Here is a 21,504-nt window from a genome sequence, read left to right on the forward strand (position 1 = left end):
TTTTTTTTTTTTTTTACTACTACTATTTTGTTCTTGTTTTCTCTGTATATCTCTATATCTAATGATATTGTAAATGTATTACTACTATAATAACATGTCTATATGGTTCATCTCTTTCTTTTCTTTTCTTTTTATTATTATTATTATTATCTTTTTTTTAAAAAAAATAGTCAGGTGTGTTGCCTACAACTGCCGAAAGGCCAATAGACTCTTCAGTAATGACATCACATGCCTCTTCTCCCAATGGAGTAAATGAGATTCGTGTGGAGGTAACACATGGAAAAGACAAAATGTTGCTTCTCTTCCCTGCAGAGAAAAGTACCGTTGGAGATGTGAAGAAGGAACTCATGCGGCGCAGCGGTGTGCCAATAGAAAAACAGCGATTGTTCTTTGGGGCTCCTGTACTAAAACAATACAGACGTGAGGGACGCGAGGATGTGCGATTGATAGATCTCATCTCCAACCACAAGACTCATGATAAAAATAATAATAATAATAATAATACTCATACAGATATCTCTCCAATGGCGGGATCCTCACCGTCTCCCTCTACCATCACCATACCTCTCATGCTTGTTGGGTCCGTTGCAACGATTCCACATATTAATGAAGAGGCGGTGGCCCAACTTCACCGTTTAGTGACAACTACAGTAGAACAAGACAATCGCTGGTTTCGGTGTAGTTACAGTAAAGGATATGCACGACAGACAGCTTTTGTTTGTCGAACATGTGTACGCAGTGGGCGGGCAGATGCGGCACATGCGATTTGTTATGCCTGTGCGGAAGTCTGTCACCGCAATCACGATGTGGAGGAGTGGGGTGTTCGTTATTATATGCGGTGTGATTGTTGTACAGCTGCGTGTTGGAGACCCGTGGCTGAGGAGGAGAAGAAAAAGAAGACGATGATGATTTCTAACAGTAGTAATAGTAATAGTAATGATACCCATCACCATCATCATGATAAAGAGGTGGAGGAGAAGGAGGGGAGCATAAGTAAAGAGAAGAACGAGGAAGAACAAGATCCTGGTAATAATGATAATAGTAATAATAGTAATAGTAATAATCATAATAATGATAATGATGAGCCACAGCGGTGTTGTTTTATCATTGATTCTGAAACCGGTCTTCCTCCAGTCACAAGTGTCGTTCCCCACAACAGCAAGAATCGCTATCCACGTGATTTGTATAGATGGTGTTATTGCAATTGTGAAGATGATCACCCCGCGGATGATGCGGAGGGCGGTGGTATTGTCTGTATGTTGTGTTCCACGTGTTATTGGAGTGCACACATGACGCGCCTGTGCACAGAAGCCTTTCGCCGCATTCCGTGTTACGGCGATGTTGTGGAAGGCGATGTTTTGGCATTTCACTGCCGCACGTGTGAGACTTTGGTGTGTTGTCCGTGTCGACTGCGCTGCCATAAAGACCACGATGTGAGTGCGGAGGCGGTGTTGGCGTCGCGACTGAGCGGCACACATAATGAGGCCCCTGCGGGCGTGGAGTTCAGTTGCGGCTGCCGCGGCTGCTGCGATATTGCCGAACGGGTGCCGCCGGGGGATGTGTGGAACGACAGAAAATATTCCCAAATGAGTGCGGCGACGGCGACGGCGATGATGAACGGCGATGCGTTTGTGGGATTTGTGTGCGGCCGCTGCATGAATGAACACCCGTGGCTCATTAATGAGGACCCACGCCGCTGCTACGCCGGTAAACTCCCAACATCCTTTTCCTCATCTTCATCTTCCTTATCTATATCTAGATCTAGAGAGAATGGAAAGGAGGGAAAGGAATCCCAGCAACAAGAACAACAACAACAATACCGGAGTATTGTACCGTGTGGACTTTCACCAGATGCCCCGTGTGCGGATGATGTTTATCCTTTTCACGGAATGTTATTTCCCGTGGATGCGTTTACGGAATCCGCTACGTGTACATGCGGGCCGTGTAGAGAAGCCTACAGTCGTTTTGCCCCACGTTCGCACATCGCCGCCGGGCCAGAGATGATGGTGCAATTGCATGATGCCTGTGATCACTGTGGACACACAATACGGGATGAACAGGCATTTATGTGCCAGACATGTGAGTTACAGCATGATCAGACATTCTTTGTTTGTCAGCGGTGTAATAGACTACGATTACAGGCACAGATGCCAGAGTTGGGTAACACAAATTCTAATCCCAATACTAATACCATTACTACTACTACTACTACTACTACTACTACTACTAGTAACAACAACAACAATAATGAGAATAACAATACTACTACTACTACTACTGCAGAGGAGGAGAATAGTGAGAATGTGGAAGTGGCCCCATGGGATCATCCTCTCTCTCATGTATTTGTTGAAGATACATATGAAAATCTTTATACTCTGTGTGGTATGCAGATGATGCAGAACTTAGACTCCGCATCACGTGCGTACGTAATGGATAACATAGATGCGACAACAGCCTCATTTGAAGGAATCTTGCGGCGTACATTTGGACAGGAACCATTAGAGTTTGATTTGGGAGAAGTGGCACAGCACCAACAACAACTTCGTTTAGAGAGTGAGAAGATGAAAAGAGAAGAAAGTGGAACTGCAGATACGACGCAGAGTCGTAAACATCAACGGAATGATGATGATGATAATGATGATAGTAATAATAAGAAGAAGAATAATGGCAGTGATGATGATGTAGGAGGAGGAGGAACAGAGGGGAGTTCGGAAAAGCGCAAGAAGGGCGAGTAAAGGAAAAGAATAAATAAAGAATGAGAAATTAAAGCCTCCAAAGAAGAAGGAAAGAATAAGAAAAAAAGGCACAACAACAAAGTATTTCTTTTTTTTTTTTTTTTTCATTCGCCTGAATTGTATTTCAATTGGTTTTTGTTGTTATCTATTGGTGACAGATTATTATTATTATTGTGATAGAAGTAATAGAAACGTTTTCTGTGTGTGAACGAAATCCCTTTCGTTTCTCTATTTATTTATCTATTTGGTGTTTATATCCCGTTTTCTTTACTCTTTGGTTGAATATTATTAGTCGATGGAACTCTGTGTGTGTGTGTCTCTCTCTCTCATTATATTTATTCTTTTTACCATGTCTCTGTTTGTGTTTATAATACTCTATTTAGGGTTTGCATTTCTCTCTGTTACTTTATTCATCATATTACTCCTTCTTATTTTGTTTTTTTTCTTCTTCTTTATTATTATTATTATTATTATTATTATTATTAATTAATTAATTAATTAATTAATTAATTATCAAGGGTTAGTAGAGACATCTAATGCGTGCCGTTGTGCGGTACGGTGAGGTGTCCTTTCTAGTTGAGGCTGTTTCTTATCGTGATTTATGTATGGAGATTACAGATTCACTTTCCCCTATTCTTCCATCCCTCACACCGCAGTTTATTTGCCTTCGTCTCTTACTATTAATATCGCCGGATAATAAGAGTATTGTAGATTATACAAGCAATGTAAAGAACGATACAACTCTTATGGATATGTGGATCTTTTCAGAGGATTCCTTTGCAAAGGTGCAGCAGCTCAGTGAGGAACACCACCCACATCTCACAGTAGTTCTTGGTCTAGATGCATACATGTCACTCCGACTTCCACAGCAGGTATTGTAGAGAAGAGAAGAGAAGAGAAAGTGGGGAAAAGAAAGAGAGAAATTACTATTGTTGTTGTTATTATTATTATTATTGCTGTTGTTGTTATTATTCTAAAGTTGTTTGTAATGTGAGAAGTGGAACTCGTGGCATTTTATCAATTTTGCCTCTCAAAATCTATGTATTATTATTTTTCCTTTTTGAGGGATGGTTTCCTCTTGTATTGTCCATGTGCGTATATATATATTTCCTCAGTAATACATTCTTTGCCTTAACTGTTCATTCTTTTCTTTATTTTCTTTTATTTACTGTTAAAGTACAAAAGAAAAAAAAAACAAATAAGTAAAAGAAAGAAAGAAAGAGAAGAAGAAGAGACATTTTTTTTCTTGTGGTTCTCTCTATCTCTGTCTCTATCTATCTATCTCTCTTTGTATATATATATATATATATATATCTGTAGTAAGCACATATGAGATTGCGGGCTCATTTCGGACCCGGCTGCTTCTTCACACATGATGATAATGACAATGATGTTCATCTCTTACTGCACCGCATGGTCCAATTGGTTCAATTAGCACTTCCCAATGTGTTTAGTAATCCACATCTCCCACAGGATAACACAGATCTACTCTCCGTGTTAATAGAGGCAGATCCAAAGCTATTCTTATCATCATCCTCTTCTTGTCATCTTTTCTTGGATGTATCCCCATCACAAACATTACAGTCTAATTATAGTACGATAGATGGTTTGAACCGATTAGATAAGGAGGAATTAAAGTTTCAACTTGTATTGGAAGTAGATGTGAAATCTCTTGGAAAATTGTTAATATTTACATGGAAACAATGGAAATCGATCAAAGTCTTACTACTACAGGAACAATCAATAATCCCTATCTCTACAGATATTTCTTCACTAAAAGACGATAATAATAATAATGGAAATGGAAATGGGTTTATTAATCTTGAAGTGGTTCTCCTACACTACAATCCTCATAATGGTTCTCTTCATGTTTGTCGATATGAAGAATTCACAAAGGGATTATCTCACTTTCAACAGGAACGTTCTACTACAGTAGAGAGTATTACAGTTGTGGATATCCATGGTAATAAATTAGAAGAAGTACGTATTGATATTGGACAACCACCACTCCGTTATGGACTTGAGCAAACACTACGTAAACTTCTATCTATACAGCCGCAACAGCCTATACGTATGGCCTATCGTGTGGAGGATCATCAGGAGTTATTACCATTAGAATCCGATACCGATATCTTAAGAATTATATATGATGTGCAGCAGTTTGGTAGTTGTAAAGTGACAATTGTTTTGGCTATTTTGGATGTATTTATATCCTCACCTGTGCCGCCTTTATTAGAAACCGGTATTCGTATTACGCATAGTGATAGTGATAATAATAGTAATAGTAGTCATTGTAATATCAATATTGCTACTACTCATACTCATACTCATACTCGTACAGCTAATGATAATGATGAAGAGGAAGAGGAATTACATCACACTAAACTGTTAGACTCCTCATTATCATCATCACCTTCCTCATTATCATTATTAGTAGAAACAGATGAGGCGGCAGTTCTCCAGCAAAGACGGGAAGAAACACGAAGATCCGTTTCCAAATATGTACAACTCATGCGATCTCTACGGTATCGATCTGCGGGTATTCCCCAGCGAGGAATGGCCATCACCCCGCCGCGAATCATCACAGCAGCGAACTCTCACGTTAACTCGGAGCACATCTCCTTCGCAGCAGAGACGACGGAGGGCTGCGGAAGTGAAGAGTTTCTTTTCGTTCGATATGAATTAGATCCGGTGGAGGTGCGGGTTGTGGGAGACATCACAGAGAAGGAATTGCAGTATCTCGCTGATGCTATTCTGGACAGGTGTGTACATCACGACAAGAAGGAGAAGAAGAAGAAGTCTGCGAACGATAATAACATAAAGAATACCACTCTTCCTCCTCCTCCTAATAATAATAATAATAATAATAATAATAATAATAATAATAATATTAATAATAAAAGTAGTATTAATAACAGTGCTGGTGATGGGAATGATCGGGGATTACACTTTAGAAGATTGCATGGTTCCATGTATGTATTGCTGCTGCACGAGTATGGGACCTTCACAGATGCGCAGATCTCACAATTGGAGGAATGTCTTGTGGAGGTGGTGACGAAATTCGGCTGCCGTCGAGTAAAGGATGTGAATACAGTTCAACACCCACTGCTGCAGAATATATGCCGCGCAAACACTAATGTCTCTTGTTGTTGAGATGCGGTGGAGGAGACTCTCTCTCTCTCTCTCTCTCTCTCTATATATATATATATATAGTGAAGATTATATGAAAAGGAAGAAAAAACAACGTCTAGAGAAGTAACCCCGAGTGTTAACTGTTGAGAAGAGTTTTTTTTTTTCTTGTTGGTGGAGGAAAGGGAGAGGGTGTGTATTACTTCTCTGTAACTTTATATGTATATTATTATTATTATTGTTATTATTATTATGATTATCATTCTTAAAGCGTGATGTACGCTAATACCATTTATTGCTGTTGTTGTTCTTGATCGTGCTGCTTTCTTTAATATTATTTTTCTCTGTCTGTGTGTTTCCATTACTCTCTATCTCTATCTGTGTGTTTATCCGTGCGAGGACCACAGATGATGTACATATATACAAAAACACTCACACACAGACATATACATACATTCACAAAAGAATAAAAAAAAAAAAAAAAGAAAACGTCGTATCTTGTGAGTAACCAGCAAAATGGTCTTTAGTTGGGTATTCTCTTCTTGGAATTATTTTATTATTCTATTGCTATAGGATATGTTATTGATGGTTTCTTTTTTATTTTATTTTTTTTATTTATTTTCATATGTTTTGTATAGACTTTCTGTTATTTTTTTTTTTTTTTCTGTTTATCTATGTATGTATGTATGTATTTATATTTTCCCTCTGATCTTTACACTTTGATCTCCTTTTTTAGCTCCTGTCAAGTTCGGCAGGGAACACAAAGAAGCTCAACAAGAAAAAAAGAACAAAATAGATCTCTTTTATTTTACATACTTTGTCACTCTGTATTTGTTTCTAACTAGCTGGAGAATACGAGTACTCAAAGAGAAAACTAAAACATTATTATTATTCTCATTATTATCATCAACAAAACAAGAAACGGAAAGGAAGAGAAAAGAAGATTTCAAAAAAAAAAAAAAAATGTCAACAGAAGTTCCTCCAGTAAACCCACCGAATGTTATTTCTATTGACAAACCCGTTCTTACACCCAAACAAGAACAAGAAAAATGGCTTGGCGAAGCCATACAAGCTGTTCGTGAAAAATCCGCCTGTATGCAAGCATATATTCGACAGCGGGATTTTATTTACGTACTTCGCACGGCATCTCAAATGCTTGCAGAGCTGCGAACGGGCATGTTAGCCCCGCAGTATTACTATGAATTGTATGTAAAGGTGTTTGATGAGATGCAGCAACTTGAACAGTACTTTGAGGAGGAACACAAACGTGGTCGATCTCTGGAAGAAATGTATGAAGTGGTTCAACATGCAGGAAGTATTCTACCACGTTTATATCTTCTTATTACGGTGGGTTCTGTGTATATTAAATCTGGTGAGGAACCCGCTATTGAGATATTACGGGATTTGGTAGAGATGTGTAAAGGCGTTCAACACCCAACGCGGGGTTTATTTCTCCGTCACTTTCTTCTCACAATGATGAAGAATAAATTACCGGGTGATGTCAACCGCACAGTGCCCAGCAGTGTGGAGGGCGATGGTGGGACGGTGGAGGACACCGCAGAACTCATTCTGCAGAACTTTAGAGAAATGAATTGGTTGTGGATTCGCATGGAGGCAAAAGGGCCAATGACAGCAGAACAAAAACAACAACAACAAAGATATCATCAACCGGCTACTGTGGTCCAACGCAAACATAGGGAGCGTAAGGAACTTTGTGTACTTGTTGGAATGAACATTGTACGGCTTTCACAGTTGGAGGGAGTGGATCGACAAGCCTATAAAAGTACTATTCTTCCTCGGCTTCTCAACATTATCGTCAGTTATAGAGAGCCATTAGCCCAACAGTATTTATTGGAGGTTATTGTTCAAGTATTTCCAGATGAATTTCATCTCTTCACATTGGAGGAACTTCTTAACACACTAGAGAATGTATTATGGAGTGTGGATGTGTGTGCGATATTGGGTTCCTTAATGGAGCGGCTTGGGAACTATGCGGTATCTTTACGTGAGGGAATTGCAGAGGCGGGAAGCCGCAAGGAAGAGAAATTACTTCATCGAATGTTTGATATCTTTAAGACTCGATTGGATGCGATGCTCACACCGCGGGAAGAGGGAAAAGGCATATCTACACTAACACCACCCATACCATCTCTACTGGAAGCCGCAGTCTCAGTAACAGCCGCAGAAACAGTGGTGGGGAATAATAGAAGTAATGGTAATAACAACCATAGTAGTAATAGTAATAGTAATAGTAACACTAATAAGAACAACAACAATAACAACAACAATCATCAACATCATCCTTTTCCACTTATATCATATGTGAAGTCCATGTTAAGTCTTATTCAGCTTTCATTTAAAGCAGATCCAGAGGCGGCGGTAACACATATTGGTATTGTATTAACCAGTATTACTGAACAGGTGACAACACCACCAAAGGAGGCGGTGGTGCGAATAATAGAACGTATCATTGTATACGTCATTCAAACACTAAAAGATCCCAGTGTGGTATTGGATCTCCCCAGTATTGATATCCTCACATTGAAATTGCCATTCACTTCACGCCGTACAGTGGCCCTCACACTTTGTACAACATGTGTTCAATCTGTATCGTATCGTATTACCACTCTTGAGATGGCGGCACGTTTCTTTGAACTCATTGCCCCACTTGTAAAGGATGAACCGGATACTCCTGTCAATCGCAGTGAATTGTATATGAGTAGTGATCCCACTGCAGAGTTTATTGAGGAACAACACCTTGTCTGTCGTGTACTACATCTATTACACTGTGATGATACCGCTATACATATGAAGATGTTGAATGGTGTACGTAAACAACTTGGTCAAGGTGGAACTGATCGTCTTGTCGTGACTCTGCCAACATTAGCATCCCTCTATATACAGTTTGCCTTGCGGGTGGCAAAGGAAGAAGCAGATGCGATCCATAATAATAATAATACTAATAATAATCATAATAAAGATGGAGAAGAAAATGGAAATGGAACTAATGATGATGATGAAGGGAAGAATGAAGAAACAAGAAAAAAAAGTAAAACAGGTGTATCTTGTGCGAAGGTATTTTATTTCATTCACTCAGGTGATGGAAAAGGTATACTAGAGATACTTGCAATGGAGCAACCACTACAGACATTTCATCTCTATCTCGCTAGTGCCAACGCGGCGGATGCCTGTGGTCTCCCTGATGTCGCCTATGAAATGTACGTGAGTGTATTTCAACTTTACGAAGAAAATGCTGCTGACACCACTGGACAAATTGAAATGATGCATTGTCTCATCTCCTCCCTCTACACACTTTCTCAAATGCCAGAGGAGAGTTATGAGTTACTCGCAACAAAGGTTTGTCAGTATAGTTCTAAACTTGTACGTAAGAGTGATCAAAGCAGTGTGGTGGCTCTCTGTGCCCATCTCTTCTGGAAACACACCCTCTCCTCAGAGAGTCATCAACGTGTGTTGGAGTGTCTAAAGCGGGCTTTAAAGATTGCCGATAGCACACAAGCATCCCAACAGTTACCACTATTTGTGGAATTATTAAATCAGGTCTTACACTACTATGCCGGTAACGCACCTGGGGTAACGGTGAAGTATATTACAGCTCTCATTGATCTCGTGCAGGAGGCAAGCAATACGAAAGATGCAGCGAATGGGGATGGGGAGGCTAGTAGTAGTAGTAATATTAATATTAATATTATTCATAGTAATAATAATAGTAATAATAGTACAGAGAATGGAGTAAATGAGGTGTACAATGCGGCCCGTACGTTTTATCGCAACACAACGCGGTACATTCGCTCGCGGCAGCAAGTGGATGAACGCTGGAAAGAAATTGATGTGTAACCCTTTCTTTTTTCCTCTTTTCTTTTTTCTCTCTATCTCTGTTTGTTTCTGCTGATGTGGGTCTATGCTGTACATAAGGGGTCTTTCACTCTTATGGAGTCTTCAGCAATGGAAGAAAAAGAAGGAAGAAGAAGAAGAGAAAGAAAAGGGAAAATAAAGAGAAAAAAAAGAGTATCGTAATTTAAAAGAAAAAGAAAGAGAATGCAGAGGAGGGGATCACTTTTTTTCCTTTCCATATTTGCTATGCGTTGGAAGGGGCCAGCCTTCATCATAAACCACCAAAGAGTAAAAAAAAGGGAGGAATAAAAAAAAGAAAATCAGGATATTTCTCCAAAGAAAGAAAAAAAAAAGAAAACATTGCAACAAAAATATATTGGAGAATGAGAAAAAGTAAAGGAAAAAAGAATAAGGTGTTTTTTTTTTTTTTTAGTAGTAGTTTGCCACTATGCGTTTTTCAGAGTTCGTCTGGGTGATGTTGTTGTTGTTCGACTAGCCCTTTTCGTTTCGTATTTGTAAATCGCTATTGTTTTAATTTATTTATGTTTTTTCCCCTCGTTATCATTACCGTTTCTTTGTTGTTGTTTTTACTTTTGTTATCCCTGTTTTGCGCATGTGCATCAGTGAATAAAATTTTTTTGTTTGTTTCTTCCCTTCTATCTTTGTATATATATGATATTAGTTTTTGATTTACTTCCTGTTTCTCTCATCAGTCTATTTTCTTCTCAGAGATAACCTTTTCTCTTTTTTTTTTCTCTTTCTCTACCTTCTCTGTTTTTTACTGTTTTCTATTCTTTCCTTCACAGTCCGTGCGGCCAGAGTTTATCACCGCAATGGAGGGCATTCTGAATGATTTGGATCTCATCCGCACTGCCCTCGCCCGATCTCTTCATCAGGCTGCAGTGGCAAAAAACCCAAATGATAAAACCGAAGAGCGTGAAGAAGATAAGGAAGCGGCATTTAGCAGCGGCATAACTTCCACCAATGCCAATAATAATAATAATAATAATAAGACTCAGAAAAGTCATGAGAATACCCGACAGTCTGCGGTGCCTACGGCGTCTCCTGCGAACCCAACAGACACCACTGCAGAGATGGCAAGATTGCGTGAACAAGTCTCACAACTCTCGGCAGTGGAGTTAGAGCGGGCACGGCTGGAAGTGGAACTCGCCGCACAATCAGCATCACTGCGTCAGTTATCACAATCCCACCACGCCTTATCGCAGCAGTTAGCAGAAGAGCAACAAAAACAACAACAAGCCACCTGTGCACTGCAGGAACGTGAGGCGGCATTAACATTAGGCCGCGAGCGACATCAGCGATTGCAGCGTGAGGCGGCGTTATTGCAATGTGAACAAGACGCCCTCGCTGCGCAGTGCGGCCGCCTTGAATGTGCGGTGCGGGAACTGCGAGAGGCACTGCAGCATGCGAACAGCACCAATCACGCTCTACGCACATCCTTATCGCAGGCACAGGCCGCCTGTGCAGAGCAGCAGCAATTGCAATCGTCACTAGCGGCTGCAGTGGCGCGGGAGACGGCGCTGCGGGCCGCACACGAATCGCTGCGGCAAACACTAGCGGAGACCCAAGCGGATGTCACCGCAGCGCGGGTGGAAGTGGAAGAGCGACGGCAGTACTGGACGGCCCGCAGTGAGGAACACACCGCATTGCAGGAGGCCCTCGCAGAGGCGAAGGCTGCGGTGAAGATGTGGGAGGCACGTTTCCTAACTGAGTGTGCGGCACCAGCAGCAGCAGCGGTGATCACTGCAGTGGAAGAGGAAAAGGAAGAAGGTGTAGATATGATGGACATTGCGGAGCCTAATCAGAGCAACAGTTATAGTAATACAGAGAAAAAGAAAAAGAAGAAGAGGGAAATGGAAGAAAAAGAAGAAGGTGATGATAATGATAATGATAATGATGATAAGGAGGCGCATCTTTCTGCCTTGGAGGCGAAGATTGTGGATCTCGCACTACACTTAAGTGAACAGCGTGTTGCTGCCGAAACCGCAAACGCTTCATATGAAATACTTTCGGCAGCCGTCAAACAAGAGAACCATGAGTTATTGGATGCCCGTCGAAGGCTCGCAGCTCATGAAGGGGAATGGAAGAATCTCACAGAGACTAATCAGAAGTTGCAGGCCGCTTTGTTGGCACGTGAAAGTCACGTGGAGGCGCTGCAAGAGTTGATGATTACTTTATTGGATGAACTCACAGAGCAGTCAATCTTCTGTTACACATTGGAATCACAATTGGCATTGAAGAGTTTACGGGAGAATACATCAACTCCCACACAACGGGGTGGTGGTGGTGGTGGCCCGCGCCGATCAACCGCCCTTCAGTTACTTCAACAACAACAACGGATACGCGGTAGTAACTATGTGGGGAAGTAGCCATGTTGACAGTTATTATTTTTTATTCTTTATATTCTTTATTTTTTTATTTATTTACTGGTGAATTTGCTGTCCCTGTGCGTGTGTGTGTGTCTGTGTGTGTGTGTAGATTGAATGACCCTGATGGGTGTGGAGGAGAGGAAAGTTGGGAAGGATTCCCTTCGTCATGTAATGAATACATGATTTCCTATTTTCACAGACAAAAAATAGACGATATAGACAGATGGAGAGAAAATAAAGTTTGCTTTTTTTTGTCATTATAATTTTATATTATTGTCTTTCATTATGGGGTTATTGACCTGTATAAGAAATATGGTTTTTCTTTTTTTTATAAAATTTTGTTTTTTTTTTTTTATCATCCTATTTAACACCTTTACTTTCTATTATTGAATCGCTTCCTGGGGGTTGCGGGATCTTTAAAAAGGAGTATCACTTTATATCTTCACAATGAATTCAGATATTGTGATTGGTTTTTAATCATTTTTATTTNTTTTTTTTTTTTTTAAAATTTTTTTTTTTTTTTTTTTTTTTTTTTTCTATCATCCTATTTTACTCCATTACTCTCCATGAAAGGAGGTCTTCCTGGGGGTTGCGGGATCTTTAAAAAGGAGTATCACTTTATATCTTCACAATGAATTCAGATATTGTGATTGGTTTTTAATCATTTTTATTTATTTACTTTTTTTTTGCTTCTTTTTGGTGTTTCAATTGGGATGTTGGAGGTATATTGAAGAAACCCACCCCTTCTTTATTTTTCTTTCTTTTTTTATATGTGTATCCTTTTCTAGGATTAGAGTGGTAGGGTCTAATCCAAACATCTATTCCATAAAAAAAAAATATATATATATATCTTCTTAAAAAGGATGTCTAATAAACCTAGGGTAGAGGGTACTGTACTCCATGCGATAGCGTGTAATCTAAAATCACTTGATGAACTCCCAATGTTGGGTGGCCACAGTAATAACAGTGATGCTAAAACCTCAGTAGAGAATCAGCAACAGCAAAGAGAAGGAGAAGAGTCTCCTTACTTTACAGAATTGCATCTCAGTTTCAATACTATCGATAGTCAGTCATTTATACGTCTCTCCTCTCTTGCAACCTCACTGCATACACTTATTTTAGATAATAATGAACTCCAGAACGTGACATCTCTTCCACGACTACCATTCCTACAGCGGTTTTGGTTAAATAATAATTCTCTTACCAACTTGGATGATGTGTTGGGTGTTGTTCTGCGACAGTGTCCTTCATTGTTGTACTTATCATTGCTGCGTAATCCCTGTTGCCCAAGTGAGTTGGATGGTCATCTACCGACAGAATACAAACGGTATAGACTTTATGTGAAATATATGCTACCCACTCTCTTGCGATTGGATACTGCAGAATTCACAACCGCAGAGGCGCAGGAAGCGAAAACAAGAGGCAAGTTTGCCCTTCCAGCACAAGTAAAGACTATTCCTGCAAATACTTTACCTGCTGCTGCTGCTATTGCTACTACTACTACTACTACTACTAATAATAATAATAATAATAATAATAATAATAATAATAATAATAATAATAACGATGATGTGAATATAGATGCTGCTCTTCCTGTTAATCTTGCAAAGTCAGGCAAAAATGAGGGTGAAAAGGAGGAGATGCAAGTAGATTTATTTGCTGAATTTGATCAGAAGCGCCGTGAAGGACCTGGAGCTGTTACACAATGGTTAAAGAATCAGAAACTTTATTCTGGAAGGGGAAGTGAAGGTAATCGATTCATAGTCGATGATATGCTCTAGATCAGCAGTTTTCCTTGCCGATAGGTAAGTGTGTGTGTGTGTGTCTCTGTGTGTTTTTTTAGGGATCAATAGATAAACAAAAGAGCACGAGAGGATATGATGTGGATCGATGAAGATTCTCTGAGGAAAAAATAAAAAAATGAGACAGTCATATCAATATGCTCTTCTTTATTTCTTTATTTTTTTTTTTTGTTTTGCCTTGCTTTGGGTGTTGTATTAAAGAGCGACAACAAGGGTTCTGGTATTAGTTGGTACTCGTGGTTCCAGTATTTCGTTTTATTTTCTTTCGATTCGTTTGAATCATTACTCTTCAATCTGAAATATCATTTGTTGAAATGTATTTTTTTTTTTTTTTTTGATCGTTTTATACTCCTATTCTTTACCTCTTTGTTTCTTTGTTTCTCTCTTTTTTTTTTTGGCTCTGTTGGGGGATTCATCACTTCTATTCTAGGGCAGTACCAGCAACAGAAACAAGTGCTCTGGTACGTGGTTAACGAAGCAAGTTAAGGTAACAGAAGGACGAAAAGGAAAAAAAAAGGATAAGGGGATATATACGAAATAAAGAAGAAGTAAGCAAAGAAGTATAAAGAAAAAAAAAAAGGAAAAAGAAGTGTAAAAAAAAAAAAAAGTAAAAGCAAAGAAACCAGGAAAAAAAGAAAAAGGAAAAAAAAGAAAGAGAAAAACGCCCCAGAACAAGAAAAAAAGCAGAATAAATAATCATGGTGAAGGAGACAGAGTATTATGAACTACTTGAGATAGTCACGGATGCGTCTGAGCATGAGATCAAGCGCGCCTACCGCCGCCTTGCGTTAAGGTACCATCCTGACAAGAACCCTGGCGACGACGAGGCGGCGGAGAAGTTTAAACGTATCAGTCATGCCTACGAGGTGCTCAGCGATGCGGATAAGCGACGATTGTATGATCAGCATGGAAAGGCGGGTCTTGAGCATGGTGGTGGTGATGATGGTATGGATGCGGCTGATATCTTCTCTGCCTTCTTTGGTGGCCGCCGGGCACCACGTGGAGAACGTAAACCGCGAGATCTTGTGCATGAATTAACCATTACGCTTGAGGATGCGTATGCCGGCCGCCGTCGACGTGTTGCGGTGACGCGTGATCGTTTGTGTGGAGACTGTGGCGGTGAGGGCCTGCGGCCTGGAGCGGTGCGGCAGAAGTGTGGGGCCTGCGGTGGCCATGGGGTGCGTGTGCATGTGCAGCAGTTGTTCCCTGGCATGCAGCAGCGCATGCAGGTGGCGTGCACGGCCTGCGGTGGGGCCGGCACGGCGGTGCGGGATGCGGATATCTGCAGTGGTTGCCGTGGGAACCGCGTGGTGAAGGATCAGAAGGTGTTGGATGTGTGTGTGGAGAAGGGCATGGATGACAGCGATGTGCTGCGCTTTGATGGGGAGGGTGATGAGATCCCTGGGGTGCGGTTGAAGGGAGATGTCCTCATTATTCTTCGATTGAAATCACATGATGTATTCCGTCGGGCTGGTAAACATCTATTGATGAATCACACCATCACACTGCGGGAGGCTCTCTGCGGGTTTGAACTTCCCGTGCAGCAGTTGGATAAACGCATGCTTCTCATTAAAGTCCCATGTGGACAAGTGATTGACCCCGAGGCGGCGTGGGTGGTGCACCGCGAGGGAATGCCTGTTCCCAACACGGGTGGAACGGAGCGTGGAAATCTCATTGTGCACTTTGAGGTGGAGTACCCAACGCAGTTGAGTTCCCGGCAGCTGGAGCAGATTGCGACTGCCTTTGAGATGCTCGACCCACTCCCGCGATTGAATGGACAGAAGGTGTTGCTGCAGGATGAGAGCCGGCGGCAGAAGCGGAAGGGGGCCGCACGGCGGGCAGCGGCGAAGTCCGGCGCCGGTGGAAGTGGAGGTTCACGCCAGCGACGTGGACAGATGCCGTTCGGTATGGACGATGGTGTGTTTATGCAGTTTGATGGAGATAACAGTGGGGGACAAACAGCACAGTGCGTACAGCAGTAAACGTAGATATGCTCCACACAGACACCTCCACAAATAATAATAATAATAGTAATAATAATAATAGTGATAATAATGAGAACGATAATGAATATAATTATTGTTATTATTATTGATGATGATGATTATTATTATGGTAATGGTGGGAGGGGGAAGGATGAGGGAAAAGGAGGGGAGATGTGCTACTTTCTCTCTCTCTCTCTTTCTCCGTGTGTATGTGTGTGTTAGTTGTGTACCTCTCTTTGTGTATTGTGTGCACGTATATTCATGTGGCACAACTGTAAGAAAAGGATGTGTGAAAATGAATACCGAAGAAGAAAAAAAAACAAAGGAAAGGTGAAAAAGAAAAAGGAAATGAAGGAAGAAGAACTCTTAGGAGGAAGGTGAAAAAAGAAGAGGATAGCAGAAGCAAAAAAAAAAAAGGAAATAAAAATAAAAGGAAGTCACAACGAGGTTAAGATGTGACAACGATAGATGTTAAGTGCTTGTGTAGAGATGTACGTAAAGACATGAAGGAGGAGAAAGAGAGTAAACGGAATTTGTTTTCTATACATAGTTACTTTTATACTCCTACACAGAAACGTATGTACAATCGCAAGTAGAAGTCACTCCTTTTATTATTATTATTATTATTATTATTATTATTATTATTATTATTATTATTATTATTATTATTATTCTCTCACCAGCTGCAGAAGAAAAACATATACGTACACCCACAGACACAGTAAAAAGAGAAGATTTTTCTAGCACGTACTCTCTTATTCATCTACTATTTCTCATTTTTTTTCTTTTCACTTTGGATATTTATTCTATGTTTTATTTGCTATTCCGAAGACTTTTGACCGATATAATATGGTTTTCTTCACCATTGTCCCGTAGTCATTTCTTTTTTTTTCTTTTTCTTTTTAATGAAGAGAAAAAAAAAAAATGGCAGTGCGTTGTATATACCATTTCTGTAGTTTGATAATACTTGAAGTAACAACAGTAGTTGCAGAGCCGTATTATTTTTTTTCCCCCCTTTCTCTTCTTTCTTCTCTCTTTGTTTCTTTGTTTACGGACTCTCTCCCCCATAGGTGTATTCTCACTTTATCAGAGAAGAGAGTCAATCATCACATTACCATTTCTCTTCCCCTATATATATATATATATACAAGGAATGTTGAAGCGATTTCCATTCTGGGTGCCAGTCTCTGCCCACACCCCATCCTTTCTCGAGCGCGGCACACAATTCACGCAGAGTTCCCCCCATACACAACTGTTGTTAACAAAACTAAACTACCGCTTAGAAGAGACACGAGTCTTATGCATACCAGACACCAGAAAGAAGGAACGCCTTGTATCTCTTGCCATGGCATTTCCCTTCACCATCACCGCAGATGCATGTGATGTGCCTGTTGGAATGAAACCAGAAGACACGCCTGTTATGAGTTGCGGTGCTCTTACATCTCTTGTGGATACTACTACTTCTCTACATGTTGTTGAACGTCTGTTGCCAGAGAATATCACACATGTCTCTGTAGATATTCAAGTAAGGTCTCTTCATCCTATTCGTGCTGGGGATAGAGTTGTGTTGATCAGTCGTATGGATAAGATGGGGGCACGATTGGCATTCCTCTCAGCAGAACTCCTGCATGATAATAATAGTGAGATTGGGTTGGATACAGCAACTACAGAGACAACAAGTGGAAAAGAAGGAGAAGATATGAATAAGAATGGGAATCAAGTGGGTTCTCTTAAGGTATTGGAAGAAATGATTGTACGCCATAGAGTCTTGGCGCAGGGAAATCATGTGAAGTGTTTGTTAAGATAGTAAATATATATATATATATATATATATATATTTGTACTTGTTGTTGCTGCTGCTGCTGTCGCTGGTGGTGGTGGAATTTGCAAAAGGAATGGATAAATTTTATGTTTGGTCAAAAAAAGAAAGAAAAGAACAGAAAAAAGAAAAAAGAAACATCCATTAGAGATTTCTCCTCCATTAATTTATCCGTATGGAGATTTCTCACCCAACGCATCCATCGTTACTTCTATCTCCACATTTGGGATAGTGGAGAGATGATGGAGAAAAGGATTGAGTTCACGGTGCTTTTTTTTTTTTTTTTTTTTTGTTTCTTTTCGTTCGTCAAAATTAATAATGAATGAATCATAAAGAATCCTTTCTATGATTACTGTTTTTTTAAAAAAAGAAAAATAATAAAACTATGTATAGCAAAGATAATAGTGGATAATGCTTTAAATTTAATCTCCTTGCTCCTTTTCTCTTTTTTTTTTCTTCTCTTCTTTCTATTCCCCTCACATCACCCTTCACTTTTTCACATAGATCCATCACGTTAAATTCGAAAAGTTATTATTCCCTTTGAAAATAGGGTTTCGAAAATTATTATTATTATTATTATTATTATTATTATTATTATTATTATTATTATTATTAATTCTAGTCTTTTACCCAGGTGGGGGGTACACATCTCTATGTCTGTAAAGTCTAAAGAAAATATTCTTGTAGAAGAAGAAGGAGAAGGAGGAGAACAGTGGGTTCCTGTCCTGCAAGTATTCCCAAAGTATACTTCCATGTATGAAGTGGTAAAATCCCGTGATCAGTATGGTACCACGTTACTGCATGATCTCTTGCAGTTACAACCACAAGATGCATTTGTACTCATGAAACCCATTCCTGTAAGTCCTATTACACCAGTTACACCTAACACAATGATAATGCCTTTAAAAGATCATATATTTCCATTTGCAATGGCATGGCCTTTTACTATTACTAAAGGAACAACGGATGTAAATGGCATCCTCGCACATGGGGCACTTCTTACCCTTACGGATATGTTTACATCTCTACATCTTATGTTGGCACTTCTACCACAATTTCTTGGTCATGTTTCTGTGTCTATACAGTGTAATACGGTACAGCCTATGCGAGAAGGAGAAACGATAGTGGCTATTACACATGTGGATAAGATAGGAAAACGTCTCTTGTTTTCTAGTGTGGAGTTCTTATCGGCTACTACTTCCTTAACAGGATTAGAAGAGGGTGAACGTATGGATGTGATTAAAACAGCCATTCAAAACCAGAAGGTATGTGCTAACGCAAAGCATGTGAAGTCTATACTAGCACCACCACCAACAGCATCGACTGGTGAAAAGAAGGAATAAACAAAATATAGTATTATTTGTTTTTTTATTTTTATTTTTTTATTTTATTCCTTATTTTCTTTCCTCTCACACCCTTTTTACTCATTTTAATCTTCCTCTTGTAGAGGAGGGGTGGAAAAAGAGGGGAAAAAAAAACATATTAAATATGATCTGTATGGATTCGTTGCCGTGGTACTAGATACCCATAGTATGCTTCTAAAAAAAAAAAAAAAGTAAACAAAAAAGAAGGTAATTTTTTCTGGAAATGACTATAAAGATATTATAGTCAAGAAAAAGAAAAAAAGAGGGAGACCTGCAAACTGTTGTATGCATCTCTCGAAGAAATTATATATATACTTCTTTAAGTTTTTTTCTTCTTTTTCCTTTTATGCATTCTTTTTTTTTTATTTTATTTTTCTTCTTTTTTTTCTCTCTCTATGACATCAAATTGACACACATGATCCATCCTTTTCATGTACATTTCTATTTGTATGAAAATAACAACAAACAAATAAACAAATAAATAATTTAAATAAATAAAAAAAAAAAGAAAACAAAAAGAAGAAGAACAGGTGTTTGGAGTGTGAAACTGTAAATCATGAGTCACAAGGCAAAGCGACCGGCGACGATCCATGTCTCATCGGAGGACATTCTTGGCCACACACTCTCCGCCCTCGATGCGATCATCAACGATGCCCAACAACAAGAAAAAGAAAAAGGGAAAGAAGATCAGGTGGAGGAAAGAACAGAGAATGTAGGCGAAAAACGTCAGCGTGGAAATGTCTTTGCGGCCATGGCCGAGCCGCATCTCCACACTCTGCAAAGACTAGTTCTCATGTATGGACCGCAACTCACACCCGCGCTGGATGCCATTCTGCGGCGTGTGTTGCTGGCGATCGCCTCTCCGGCGGTGGCGAGTTGTGCCTGTTGGGAGTTGGCGGCGGTGATCGGCACTTATTTTAAGGCCGGGGCCCTGCGGCTGCTGGAGGAGTTGATGGAGTTGATGATGCCGGAGAAGTCGAGGTTTCTCTTAACAGCACCGTGTCTGGCGGAAACAGCTCTCACAACACCAGTGAGAAGCAATAATGAAGAAGAAGGAGAAAAAGAAGAAAAGGAAGAGAAGAGGAATATGAAAGAGAATACATCGGCTCTTGTTCGGAATCTGCGTGCCTTTGAGGAGCTCTTGGTTGCTGTGGGTCCTTTTTTGAATCCATCTATTATGCAGCGGGCGGCTCTGCGATTTGCACAGGAAGTTGTGATTAGCGGCATTTTGGATGCCCCCATTCCACACACCCCAGCGACTGGATCTTCCTCCTTTGATACTTCTTCTGCAGCTCATGCTAACAAGAATAAGAAGAAGCATAATAATAATAATAATAATAATAATAATAATAATAATAATAATAATAATAACAGTCAATTTCACCTCCAAGACGAAGAAGGAAAAGAACAACAACAACAGCAGCAGCAAAAGGAAGGAAAAGATTTGGTGGGAATTGCACCATCTCTACAGTCTCCTTGTATTGATATATTGACAACTTTTCTGCTCTTGTGTCGACCACTGCCAAGTGTTGTTTCGGCCTGTGCAGTGCGGGTGGTGAAGGAAATGCCAGGAAGGGGATTTACATTACAGTCCCAGCATCCATCTCAACAACAACAACAACTTGTACTACTTCGTTCTATCAATCAACTCTCTGTAACGTTAACAGCCCTTAGACACCCGCACGCCGTGCCTTTCTATCTTCCTCCTGTAGATGTTGTGGAAAGGGCAACACGGCGAGTTGTACAGGAAGAAATAGTAGTCGTTACTGAAACCCCCATGAACGGAAATCATCTCATGGATCAACCAACAGTACAACAACCACAAGAAGAAGAAAAACAAGAAGAAGAAGAGGCAAAAGAAAAGGTAGATCAGTTGAAGCCTAAAGAGAGTAAGGCTCCTGTGGATATAACCTCCCACAATCTCCCATCTATGCCTTCTCGTCTTGTTTCTTCTCCTTCAACTGTGGAAACGGTTCATCAGCAGAGAGAAACGCAAAGGAAAGAGAAGGAAATCTCCGTTCCAGTGAAGCCAGTACCTCCATCTACAATGTCTGACAATGAGGAGGATGAAGAAGACATTCCTGATATCGATATGGAAGATTAAATATCAATCAATTGAATCATTTAAAAAGAAAAAAAAAAGGTGGCGGAGTTTCTCGGATTGAGAGAAGGGAAAAGTTAAAGTGTGTTTGTCTGTGTGTGTACGTAATCATACGAGTAAAAAAAGAAAAACAAGAGAAAGAATCATCACATCCATGGAATATGAGTGAAGATGATATTAATTTATCTGACACTGGAACTTCACACTGAGCAAATCGCTCAATAAGTTGAAAGAAGATAGATAGAAAGAAAGAAAGAAAGAAAAAGTATTTTCTTATTCGTTCTTTCTCTTTTCTTTCTTTCTTATTTGTTTCTTTTTTTTTTTTTT

General features: G+C 39.9%; 10 protein-coding genes across 10 annotated transcripts; all 10 read left to right on the forward strand.

The window, feature by feature from the left end:
- Window positions 1-218: 218 nt before the first annotated feature.
- Window positions 219-2,735, forward strand: TM35_000121580 (uncharacterized protein; the record flags this gene model as incomplete). Its single annotated transcript, XM_029025133.1, has 1 exon — window positions 219-2,735. The coding sequence occupies one exon, from the start codon at window positions 219-221 to the stop codon at window positions 2,733-2,735; it is 2,517 nt and encodes an 838-aa protein (XP_028883449.1).
- Window positions 2,736-3,271: 536 nt separating this feature from the next.
- TM35_000121590 (uncharacterized protein) lies at window positions 3,272-3,616 on the forward strand (the record flags this gene model as incomplete). The annotated part of the gene is made up of 1 exon (XM_029025134.1): window positions 3,272-3,616. The coding sequence occupies one exon, from the start codon at window positions 3,272-3,274 to the stop codon at window positions 3,614-3,616; it is 345 nt and encodes a 114-aa protein (XP_028883450.1).
- Window positions 3,617-4,064: 448 nt separating this feature from the next.
- On the forward strand, window positions 4,065-5,888 carry TM35_000121600 (uncharacterized protein; the record flags this gene model as incomplete). The annotated part of the gene is made up of 1 exon (XM_029025135.1): window positions 4,065-5,888. The coding sequence occupies one exon, from the start codon at window positions 4,065-4,067 to the stop codon at window positions 5,886-5,888; it is 1,824 nt and encodes a 607-aa protein (XP_028883451.1).
- Window positions 5,889-6,827: 939 nt separating this feature from the next.
- On the forward strand, window positions 6,828-9,719 carry TM35_000121610 (vacuolar protein sorting-associated protein 35; the record flags this gene model as incomplete). Its single annotated transcript, XM_029025136.1, has 1 exon — window positions 6,828-9,719. One exon carries the CDS (start codon window positions 6,828-6,830, stop codon window positions 9,717-9,719), a length of 2,892 nt encoding a protein of 963 aa, XP_028883452.1.
- An 830-nt stretch (window positions 9,720-10,549) lies between these two features.
- TM35_000121620 (uncharacterized protein) lies at window positions 10,550-12,106 on the forward strand (the record flags this gene model as incomplete). Its single annotated transcript, XM_029025137.1, has 1 exon — window positions 10,550-12,106. One exon carries the CDS (start codon window positions 10,550-10,552, stop codon window positions 12,104-12,106), a length of 1,557 nt encoding a protein of 518 aa, XP_028883453.1.
- Window positions 12,107-12,969: 863 nt separating this feature from the next.
- On the forward strand, window positions 12,970-13,887 carry TM35_000121630 (putative leucine-rich repeat protein; the record flags this gene model as incomplete). Its single annotated transcript, XM_029025138.1, has 1 exon — window positions 12,970-13,887. One exon carries the CDS (start codon window positions 12,970-12,972, stop codon window positions 13,885-13,887), a length of 918 nt encoding a protein of 305 aa, XP_028883454.1.
- A 719-nt stretch (window positions 13,888-14,606) lies between these two features.
- TM35_000121640 (putative DnaJ protein) lies at window positions 14,607-15,890 on the forward strand (the record flags this gene model as incomplete). The annotated part of the gene is made up of 1 exon (XM_029025139.1): window positions 14,607-15,890. The coding sequence occupies one exon, from the start codon at window positions 14,607-14,609 to the stop codon at window positions 15,888-15,890; it is 1,284 nt and encodes a 427-aa protein (XP_028883455.1).
- Window positions 15,891-17,046: 1,156 nt separating this feature from the next.
- On the forward strand, window positions 17,047-17,700 carry TM35_000121650 (thioesterase superfamily protein; the record flags this gene model as incomplete). Its single annotated transcript, XM_029025140.1, has 1 exon — window positions 17,047-17,700. One exon carries the CDS (start codon window positions 17,047-17,049, stop codon window positions 17,698-17,700), a length of 654 nt encoding a protein of 217 aa, XP_028883456.1.
- Window positions 17,701-18,365: 665 nt separating this feature from the next.
- On the forward strand, window positions 18,366-19,055 carry TM35_000121660 (thioesterase superfamily protein; the record flags this gene model as incomplete). The annotated part of the gene is made up of 1 exon (XM_029025141.1): window positions 18,366-19,055. The coding sequence occupies one exon, from the start codon at window positions 18,366-18,368 to the stop codon at window positions 19,053-19,055; it is 690 nt and encodes a 229-aa protein (XP_028883457.1).
- Window positions 19,056-19,632: 577 nt separating this feature from the next.
- TM35_000121670 (uncharacterized protein) lies at window positions 19,633-21,180 on the forward strand (the record flags this gene model as incomplete). Its single annotated transcript, XM_029025142.1, has 1 exon — window positions 19,633-21,180. One exon carries the CDS (start codon window positions 19,633-19,635, stop codon window positions 21,178-21,180), a length of 1,548 nt encoding a protein of 515 aa, XP_028883458.1.
- Between the last annotated feature and the right edge of the window lie 324 nt (window positions 21,181-21,504).

The sequence above is a fragment of the Trypanosoma theileri genome, assembly GCF_002087225.1.
Source record: "Trypanosoma theileri isolate Edinburgh chromosome Unknown TM35_Tth_12_V1, whole genome shotgun sequence".
NCBI classification, from domain to species: domain Eukaryota; phylum Euglenozoa; class Kinetoplastea; order Trypanosomatida; family Trypanosomatidae; genus Trypanosoma; species Trypanosoma theileri.